This window comes from Planococcus citri, chromosome 3 (genome assembly GCF_950023065.1).
Source record: "Planococcus citri chromosome 3, ihPlaCitr1.1, whole genome shotgun sequence".
Taxonomy (NCBI): Eukaryota; Metazoa; Arthropoda; class Insecta; order Hemiptera; family Pseudococcidae; genus Planococcus; species Planococcus citri.
The window spans coordinates 12,079,656-12,090,640 of NC_088679.1; the positions used below are offsets into that span (position 1 = coordinate 12,079,656).

At 33.8% G+C, this 10,985-nt stretch overlaps 1 protein-coding gene across 2 annotated transcripts; it reads right to left on the reverse strand.

Annotated features, from left to right (window-relative positions):
* Positions 1 to 51: 51 nt before the first annotated feature.
* Positions 52 to 8,207, reverse strand: LOC135838342 (uncharacterized). Of its 2 annotated transcripts, XM_065353925.1 has the most exons (7): positions 7,993 to 8,207; positions 4,042 to 4,143; positions 3,749 to 3,820; positions 3,541 to 3,656; positions 3,306 to 3,444; positions 2,709 to 2,834; positions 52 to 221 (listed from the first exon to the last, which is right to left on the reverse strand). In XM_065353925.1, the coding sequence occupies exons 2-6, from the start codon at positions 4,100 to 4,102 to the stop codon at positions 2,773 to 2,775; spliced, it is 450 nt and encodes a 149-aa protein (XP_065209997.1). In that variant the 5' UTR covers positions 4,103 to 4,143; positions 7,993 to 8,207; the 3' UTR covers positions 52 to 221; positions 2,709 to 2,772. The 2 variants fall into 2 exon arrangements, with proteins under 2 accessions (XP_065209997.1, XP_065209998.1); XM_065353926.1 differs by lacking the exon at positions 3,749 to 3,820 and having other exon boundaries at positions 7,993 to 8,202.
* Between the last annotated feature and the right edge of the window lie 2,778 nt (positions 8,208 to 10,985).

The window sequence follows — 10,985 nt, forward strand, 5'->3', positions numbered from 1 at the left end:
TGGTGCATTTTTGTATTCGGTTTTTAGATTGTTCATTCAAAAAACTGGAACTTTTCACTCGGTAATATTATTTATTTTTATTCTAAAAATTAAACATATGGTACAAAGATAGAAAATTCATGTTCATATTCATCTTATTACATACCTAATTGAAAAAAACGTAAAGTATTTGCTTTTTAAGATGGGCTGCTTTCATGTTTACGATGAACCTAGAAAACCACCTGTAAGAAAATGATACACGTTTTATTAATACCGTACCTATATAGTAATTTCTTAATCAGAAATTAATGGGAATTTGTATCTGCGAATCACTTTTTTTTTCATTGAAGAAATTTTGAATTTAAATTTTCGAGTATAAGACTTATATGTATTACCTATTTGAATAAATGAGTTGTAGGTGGTCAGTTGATTGAAAACGTAGGTATGATAATATAGAACAATTTTGCTTCTGAAAGTCTAGGTGAATTGGACTTCAAATTGAATTTATTTTTGGTGCAAAGCGTTTATGAGCCTCCCCCCACCCTACTCCAGTGTTTCCAAGAAAATAAACACCATAGCCTTGAAACTGACTCCACCGAGAAACAAAATGAATTTGATCTAATTTCAGTTTTTCCACATTAGCCCAGTCAAATAGCAGAAAAAAAATGGGCCAACCCAAACATAATTGCAAACAAAGGTTTTTTTGGTGAATATTGTCTAGGAATGGTGTTCTGAACAACATACTAAAAGTCCCCACCCCTACCCCACGAGCTAACACCCCCCCCCCCCACAGTGGATCAAAGCCCCCCAAAATCAGTTTTTCATCAAGAACTCCTGAAATATTGAATTTTGAGTAAAATGAGCCCAGTGATCATTTCATCTCCTCCCCAATACCTATCAAATGAGCTATCGACCAACTCCCTAGCCTCAAGGGGGGTGGCGCTACGACCCCTCAAAGTGACGTGATTTCAATAATTTTACATTTTATGATTTGGCACTTGTAACCTGTTCTAATTGATAAAAGGAAGTCAAACTTGGGGAATGGGGTTATTTTGAGATCTAGAGTTGACCTCTGGAGTGGGGAGGGTCAAAGTTGAAAATTACAGAAAGGTCATTTTTTTGGGAGGGGCATAACATGACCCCAAATGGATGAAAATAGTCCAAAATCATACCATCGGACAGTACCCTATCTGTGATCAATATATCCAAATTTCAGCTTCCTAGGTTATCCCCACCTCATTTAAAGCGGAATTAAGCTAAAAATCCCCTTATTTTGCCCCTATTTTCGGTTTTTTCCATCTTAAAAGGAGTGGGGATGACCTAGGAAGCTGAAATTTGGATATGTTGATCACAATGGAAATACTGTCCCATGGTATGATTTTGGACCCTTTTCATTTATTTGGGGTCATATTCTGCCCTTCCAAAAAAATGACCTTTCTGTAATTTTCAACTTTGACCCTCTCCACTCCACAGGTCAACTCTAGCTCTCAAAAGAATCCCATTCCCCAAGTTTGAGTTCATTTTATCAATTAGAACAGGTTACAAGTCCCAAATCATAAAGTGTAAAATTATTGAGAAATCACGTCACTTTGAGGGGTCGTAGCGCCACCCCCTTGAGGCTAGGGAGTTGGTCGATAGCTCATTTGATAGGTATATTGGGGAGACGATGAAATGATCACTTGGCTTATTTTACTCAAAATTCAATATTTCAGGAGTTTTTGATGAAAAAATGATTTTGGGGGGCTTTGATCTACTGTGGGGGGGGTCAGCTCGTGGGGTAGGGGCGGGGACTTTTAGTATGTTATTCAGCACACCACCATAGACAATATTCACCAAAAAAACCTTTGTTTGTAATTATGTACATGTTTGGGTCAAAGTGCATATATTGACTGTGCTACATTAGTACGTCTGTCAAAATTAATCAGCATCAAATTTCTTATAAAATGAAGCCAAACATGATCAAAGGTGTTCAATTTCTTCAACTTTGCAAACCCCTGAATCAAGCTCCTCAATTAAATCTAAAAAATAGAATGATAATTTTGGCATCGGAATAATACGCAAATATACTCTTTTAAAGATACATACCTATGCTACGAAAATGTCATGTTTCCGGTTAGGTAGGTAGTAGGTACAGTACTCTTTTTAAATGCAAAAAAGTAGGTACCTATTAATTTTATTCGCATTTTTGGTGCTGTTTTAATGAGGGTTGGAGTTGACGTAATTAGTTAATGTTCAGTACCTATCATATTACAGGAAATTTGATGTAGGTAGATTATTTTGGTTTGACGATTTATTTTTCGCGTAGGTAGGTATGTGTTGTAGGTTTCTTGCTGTTGTAGAAAAATCTCAAATTATGAAACCATCATGCCGGCTCTAGAAGAGTTATCTTTGGAGCTAGGGTGGCTAACCTTATTGGAAATATTAAAGGAGACCCCCTTATAAACAATTCGCACGATTCTCAAGATTTTTTTCTAATTTATACTGCTTTTTGTTGTAATCTGCCAGGGCACTACTTTTAAAGAATTGGAATTTGATCTGATCAAATTAAAAAAATTATCCAGCCCTAAATTCTTTATAAACGAGAAAAAAATGTTTTTTGGAGAACAGAAACTCGAATTTAATTAGAAAAGATCATGAAAATTTTGTTCGACTTCAAGATTACGTCTTTTTTCTGAGTAAGGTATGCTAGTAGGTACTTACTACAAGTAATTTAGTTTAAATTTTCTTACCTGTATATTTTTTCCAATTAAAGTTTTAAAGTTGCTTTAGTTGCTTTCACCTCAAATCATCATACTAGTGATTATAATGAGTACTCGGATCACCGAGTACGATATTCAATCCAAATCTTTCATAATCTGAAGAAAAAAAAACATGAATTATGACATCGCGAGTTACAGTAAGTTCATGTTTGCTGGACTAATGAATCATAATTATTTTGTTTCAGTTCGCATAAAACATGCAGTAGCGTAGGACGATAGCAAAATCGTCCACATTAGGTACAATGTGTTTAAAAACCTCGCTACAACAATACCGCCTACAATTTTGAAAAAAATCATTGTGGTTGAAAGCCCTATCCTTCAAAAAAATTTTGATGTCTTTGAACCTCCCAAAAAAATTACAAAAGCTCACTGAAATAAACATAAGAAAAATTTCAGTCTTCTAAATTTTTAATCTTTTAGATTTCCGCATATAAAATTTTCTCAAGTTAAGGCTATCATCCATAATACTGTAGGTGCAAGCAGATAAGAAAGGTATTCTACGTATGTACATTAAGCATATTAAATAATGAACTGAAGGTTCATCATAGGTATTGGGTATAACCTTACCAGGAAGTATCGAAATTTTAATAAAGTCATTCTCATCTTTCTTCAAATGGCAGCGGCAAACTGCACCATCATAAAGCTTGGCATTTCTCACTTCCAGTATTTTTCTGTTTGGAGTTTCATCTCTGATGAAATACTTGCCCTGAAGGGATTAATATAGTTTACAGTTACATATCTTGGTCAATTTTGATTATAGTAGGTACGTAGATATCTACATATTGAAATGAAAAAAACTCACTGTAGGCGTGGTGGCAACATCCCACATGATCTCATCGTCTCCGGAACATGTGATGGTGATGTTTTCTCCCGGGCCAAAGTTCAGGATAGTGTTAGGGTTGAAACCGAGTTGAACTCCTGAAAGTTGAAAAACAAAGAATAACACGAATGAGATAAAATTAAATTGACTCGAATTTTTTAATACATATAAAATATAAATAGGTACCTACCACGACTAAATTTCACCATAACGTTCAAACGTAATGAACGACTGATATTCATCGTCATTCCAGACCACGGTACTAGATGAAAGATACGAGGTACATACATACTTAAAATAATGAATAAGAATAAAATTCTGTTCAGAAAAATGCATTGAAAAAATATTGTAAAAAATCACCTTTTCAATTTTTTTAATGGAAATGCCTACGTTGCATTAATTAAAAATTTAACAATAATAATCTAGAGCTAATTAAAATTTATGAATCGAGTCGATTAAATATGAATTAAGTAAATTACTTACCGAAAGAACATGCAGAGTATGAGATCAATATCGTCAGTACAACCAGAGAATATCCCATCATTTTTAAGAGGGTATGAAACAGGCACAGTTGATATAAAATCTCTGAAAAAAAATAGCATTCAAGTATGAGAAAGATTTAAGTCACATAAAATAGTTATATTTTTATATTTGAGAAAACATTAGGTTAAAACATGAACCAACGCGAAGTTATTGTAAAATATGGGTTTCAATATAGGATGAAAATATTAGTCAACAGTCCAAACACTAAAAAGTGCTCTAGAAACCGAAAACAGTTCGCCTTTTTGAGGGACAAAAAAAGAGTAGGCTTTTTGTTAGTATCACATTAGCATTCAAGAAAATGGGCATTTCGGATTTTTTGGTTGGCACAATAGGGAGCTGGAGCCTCAAAATCCCTATTTTTCGAAGTTGACCGGGGACAAAATTTTTTTTAATTTGGTAGATGACACTCTCCCGAGTATAGATATATATATTTTTTGATTGGGCTCCGGCACAGTTGCCTTCCAGAGCTGTGTAAAGGCAATTTTTTTGCCAATTTTGGCACTTTTTCACATAAAAACGACTCTGTGGAAACAATACGGCCTTCGGGACGAAAAATACGCACCTACATGATTGCATCCACTCATCCCACGCTGATAAAGACCAACTTTGTGAAAAAGGGCCGGCACAATGACCCGCAGTGAATTTTCAAAGTTACGCATTTCATAAAAAAATGGATGTATGACATTTTGACAACGTGACCGTGCGACCTATCAAAGTGGGTTAAAATTTCGCGAGAAAACCGAAAATCTCAATGAAAATTTTTTTTGAGCATTTCATGAAAATTTTGAGCTAAAAAATTGTATGAATCATTTCTCAAGTAGGTACTTTCAGTCTGTTGTAACATGTGACCTGAACAAAATGTTTAAAATTTTGCGATGAAACCGGAAATTTCAATTAACATTTTTTTTTAGTGTCTCATGAAAATTTTGAGCTAAAAAAAATAGCATGGATCATTTTTCAAGTACATACTATCAGCCTGCTGTAACATGCGACCTATCAAAGTTGGTTAAAATTTCGCGAGAAAACCGAAAATCCCAATGAAAATTTTTTTTGAGCATCTCATGAAAATTTTGAGCTAAAAAATTGTTCAGTCTGTTGTAATATGCGACCTATGTGAAAGGGTTGAAATTTTGGGTAAAGTATAAGTAAAGATTTTTTTAAAAGGCTTATCTCAGCAATCTTGAGCCTCAAAAATCTTATACATTGTTCAGTATTTTCAATGAAATACCCTCAAGATCGCTTCAGTTTGGTAAACCCAACACAAAACAGACACAATTATTCTCACTACTTATATAATCATGATAAGTACAAAAATAAATGAAAAATTTACAAAAAAAAAGAAGAAAATCATATAGAAATTTATCATATTTTCCTTCCTCTTCAATGACATCATCATCCTTAGGCACAATCGTCGATGGCATTGACATCGTCATAATGCGACTAATGGGGCTCAAAATTGTTGAGCTGTGCTTTCTATAAATGAAAAAAAACTATCCAAATTTTTGTATTTCACACAAAATTTTAACCCTTTTATATACTTAGGTCGTTACAATAGTTTGAAAGTACTTCCGAAATGATTCATACAATTTTTTAGCTCAAAATTTTCATGAGACACTCAAAAAAAATTTCCATTGAAATTTTCGGTTTTCTCGCAAAATCTTTACCATTTTGTATAGGTCACATGTTACAACAGACTGAAAGTACCTACTTGAGAAATGATTCATACAATTTTTTACCTTAAAATTTTCATGGGATGCTCAAAAAAATTTTTCATTGAGATTTTCGATTTTCTTGCGAAATTTTAACCTATTTTGATAGGTCGCATGTTACAGCAGACTGATAGTACATATGTACTTGAAAAATGATCCATACTATTTTTTAGCTCAAAATTTTCATGAGACACTCAAAAAAATTTTCATCGAAATTTTCGGGTTTCTCGCAAAATTTTAACAATTTTGTAGGTATATTAGGTCACATGTTCCAACAGACTGAAAGTACCCACTTGAGATATGATTCATACAATTTTTTAGCTCAAGATTTTCATGAGATACTCAAAAAAAATTTTCATTGAAATTTCCGCTTTCATCGCAAAATTTTAACCATTTTGTTCTGGTCACATGTCACAACAGACTGAAAGTACCTACTTGAGAAATGATTCATACAATTTTTTAGCTCAAAATTTTCATGAAATGCTCAAAAAAAATTTTCATTGAGATTTTTGGTTTTCTCGCGAAATTTTAACCCACTTTGATAGGTCGCACGGTCACGTTGTGAAAATGTCATACATCCATTTTTTTTTATGAAATGGCCCGGATGCGTAACTTTGAAAATTCACTGCGGGTCATTGTGCCAGCCGTTTTTCACAAAGTTGGTCTTTCTTTATCAGCGTGAGATGAGTGGATTAGGGTGGTCCTTATTTTTGAAGTTGGGATTTTTTCCGCTCCCACCCCCTAAAGTGGTGACCTCGGGTGAGAAAATAATTCCCTATTTTTTATTTTTTCCATTTTCGAAAAATTGGGGCTGCGGTGGGCCCCTCAATTTTCAAAAACCTAATTCAAAGAAAAATTTTCGGAATTTCAAAATCTCGAGTTCCATCATCTCAAGAAGGTCCTTTTTGAGTAAAAAAGCCTCTCATGGTGATTTTAGCCCCCTCCCATGAAAACCAAGCTGACCCCCCCAGAATAGCTGAAATTCGTATATTATGTGAGCTGTCCTAAAATTGGTGTTTTTTCGTCTTTCCCCCTTCCAACCCCACAAAGTTGTGTCCTTTGGTGAGAAAATAATTCCCTATTTTTTGTTTTTTCCATTTTCAAAAAATTCGGGTTGCGGTGGGACCCTCAATTTTCAAAAATTTGGAAAAAAACCAATTCAAAGAAAAATTTTTAAAATTTCAAAATTTCGAGTTCCATCGTCTCTAAAAGGTCCCTTTTGAGTAAAATAAACTCTCATGACAATTTTAGCCCCCTCCCATGAAAACCAAGCTGACCCCACCAGAATACCTGAAATTTGTATTTTAGCTTTTCTATAGTGGGGTCAGCTTGGTTTTCATGGGAGGGGGCTAAAATTGTCATGAGAGTTTATTTTACTCAAAAGGGACCTTTTAGAGACGATGGAACTCGAAATTTTGAAATTTTAAAAATTTTTCTTTGAATTGGTTTTTTTCCAAATTTTTGAAAATTGAGGGTCCCACCGCAACCCGAATTTTTTGAAAATGGAAAAAACAAAAAATAGGGAATTATTTTCTCACCAAAGGACACAACTTTGTGGGGTTGGAAGGGGGAAAGACGAAAAAACACCAATTTTAGGACAGCTCACATAATATACGAATTTCAGCTATTCTGGGGGGTCAGCTTGGTTTTCATGGGAGGGGGCTAAAATCACCATGAGAGGCTTTTTTACTCAAAAAGGACCTTCTAGAGATGATGGAACTCGAAATTAGGTTAAAAAATGAACCAACGCGAAGTTATTGTAAAATATGGGTTTCGATATAGGATAAAAATATGAAAAACACTCAACTAAATTACGCAACTGGAAATATATAGTATAATAGGTACCTACATATTAATCGTACATTGAATTATTGCATCAAGTATCCTATTTTGTGATCCTGTTTATGGCTAGCCTATTCAAATCGCACACTTATTATTTAGGCTGACAACCAGTCCTTCAGTGCTTGGCACTATACAGGATCACAGCTCCTTCTTTACCCCTTTGACCAACTCTCTGGGCTTATATGTAGGTATTGCCAAATAATTCCATCAGAGTTTCAGGCTTTACTTAATTAACCACATTATCACGAACACAAATCCGACGATGACGTGAAAAATCTCGAACGTAACATAAAACTAAGCTATATAATTAATACTTAATCTACAAATAAATAAAACTCACCAGTTGTATTCACGTAATTCGGGGATGGTTAATATGAGCTGCAGCAACACTTGACGTATAAGTAAACACAGTTCAAACAGGAGCACACACGGCTTCGTTGATGACTTCCAATGCAAAAATAGATCACTCGTAAGAACGATTCTGCTACCACAACACGATGTAATGGTTTTCACTGCAAAAAGAGAACTGTGAAAGAATGAAACCGATCTAATCCCTGGACTGTGTTCTCATCTGAACTGTAAATGTGGACCACCTACATATCAACCTAATTTGCATTTCTGCGAAAACAGAGAATGAAGAGGGTTCATGTATCAATAGTATGTACCGTTGATGCCTCTTTCAATGCACATTAAGAAACGCTTTCTAAATTTGAACAAAAAAAAACTCGAGTTCCTCGCAGTTAGAAGTCAATTTTGATTAGTCCATTGTAAAGTAGGTTTGCCATTATGTAAGTTATTTCGCGAAATGTTAATAATGCACTTTTTATCTCAGTGTCAAAGAAACCATCTCCACTATAAAGTCGTCTGCTACACGACAGGTGGTAGGATAATGTAAGTACTTGAGAATTGAAAGAAACAAGATAAAAACCTGCATAATACAATACCAAGGTATAATCTTTTAAAGAAGTGAATACCTACAGTATGAAAACTTGACTTTGGATATGGTAATTAAGGATAGACGAGTATCTGTTGCAGGTATATTTTTTTAGAAAGGTTTTATAGCAGCGTAAAATATAGGTATCTACCCAAATGGATTAGACCACGTTGATTTTTTCGAATAGTGAGAACAGAAAGTACCTTGGTAATTGGAACCTCAGGCAATTAAGGATTCGAAAAATGATGCGGACATGTTTCTTAGAAAGACTACTTGCTTATAGCACCAAATTTCAAAAGAGAAAGACTTTGAATTTTTTTTTCTAATTTGTTCATTTTTTGAAAAAAAATATCTTTCAAGTTTTCAAAGAGATCACATCGCAATTATATGCTGGTTTTGTGAGGGTAGATTTTTGAAAAACTGAAATTTGCTAGGTGGGTAAATAGGATCATAAAAATGAAAGTGAAAAAAATATTTGAATCACGATTCTCGAATCACATCTTATTTTATTGCTTGAAGATTTATTCGAATCAGGATTCGTGAATAAAGATTATTTTGATTCAAATCGCGCTCACTTCTGCTGTTTTTTCCAACTGTTCCTTAAAAGTGAGTGATTTTCCAAATGCGGAGCTAAATTCAATTTTAATCTTGTGATCGCTTCAGCTGTTTATTTTTACAAGATAACTACGATCCGGTGCATCTTTTTGTTAATAAAGAGTCACTCACATAGGTAAATCAATCTCCTGCAAAAACTTTTTGAATCAGACAAAGTTCGACCGAAACCCCATCCAAAAATATACCATTATCAAAATATGAATTGTTGAAGTACAATTTTCGATTTTACATAATTAAATTTTAATAATTTTGGCCATTAAATTGGTAAAAATCAAAATTTTATCTAATTTACCTTGTAAGTTAAAAGTGGATAATGTACCTACTTATCCTATTTTTCATACACTGAATCGTTTGAAAATAGTCCCTGAAAGCCCCAAAACCGCTCGGTTTTTTGTTAAAATGTCGTTGTCGTCTGATGTATTTAGTTGACTGCCAGATATCATTTTTAAAAATGTGACTTTTTCCCTTTTTTTTATTAGGGATTCACGAATCAATCAAAAATCAATTTTTGAACAAACCCTTCTAGAAGGTCGTGGTAATCATTCAAAACGCTTGAAAGGGTGCCCAATGAGCACCGTCAACCTGTAATAGGATCTCAAGTTCATTTTTTAGCCCCAGAGTAATTTGGAATTTCTGGGAAGTACAACTTGCTAGCATCTTTGGAATGGCTTGAAACTTGTCATTTTCAAATTGAGAGGTTGAAATAAAGTTCCTAGATTACCTAAACACTTGATTTTATTCTTCACCTCATCGATTCATATTGTATGAAAAAATATGGATGAACTTGGATTAGATGTGGAAAAGTTGACAACCGTTTCCTATATAAGCTTTAAAAAAAAAGAAGAAATTCACCGATCAAAACCAACGAAAACGACGATTATACTGTTCGGTATGGTTTTATGAATTACCTACTTATCCCAATTTTATTGGTAGAGAAAATTTGGAACAAGACGAAACATTAATCGAAAAAATAAGCAGGTACCTAACCTACGCAAAAATACATCAGTTTTCGAATTTTGGCGAATTTTCTGAAAATCAAATTTGATCCAGAAATGGTATAAAGCATGGCTTATAGTTTTACCAAATTGATTAAGAAATCTGAAAATGTTTGTGTAATCAATTTTTAGCCCCTCGAATCAATTACATGAAACTGTATCGTACCGTTTTGGGCAGTTTTGAAGTCCACAACTGATTTTTGACTGATGAATTTTTCGCAAAATGTACCATATTATAGAGTTGCAAAGTTGAAATTAACTTCATGCGCTAATTTCAACATACTGGTTCAATCGGAGGTAGTTTCTAGCCGTTCTGGAGCCTTTGAATGTATTTTGGAAATTTCAATTTTTTTTTAAAGTGTCAGAAAAACCGTCCAAATTTTGGGAAACTGGAATTTTTAAAATTTTCTAACCTTCGATTGACTCAGCTTGTTAAAATTAATAGAATAAATTTTAGCTTTCTAAATTTTATAGATATGAAAAAATTTTGGGTGAACATTTCAACTTTGAAAAATCTGCTGAATGCTCCAGAACTGTTTATAGTTTCCAATCGATTCGACGAGTAAAAAATAGGGCATTTAATCTATGTATTTACATACCAAATTTCAGGTTTTGAGGTCAGTTTGATAAAATTGTGATTTCTTCTTCCCATTTTCAACTTCAATCGTCGCGTTGTCCAAAATTACCTACACCATGATTCAAAAATGCTCTTCGACCTCTAAAGTTTTGACTGCTGATGTTGATGTATCGTATGTATATTTATTTACATGGACTTTAGGGTGTGGTGTC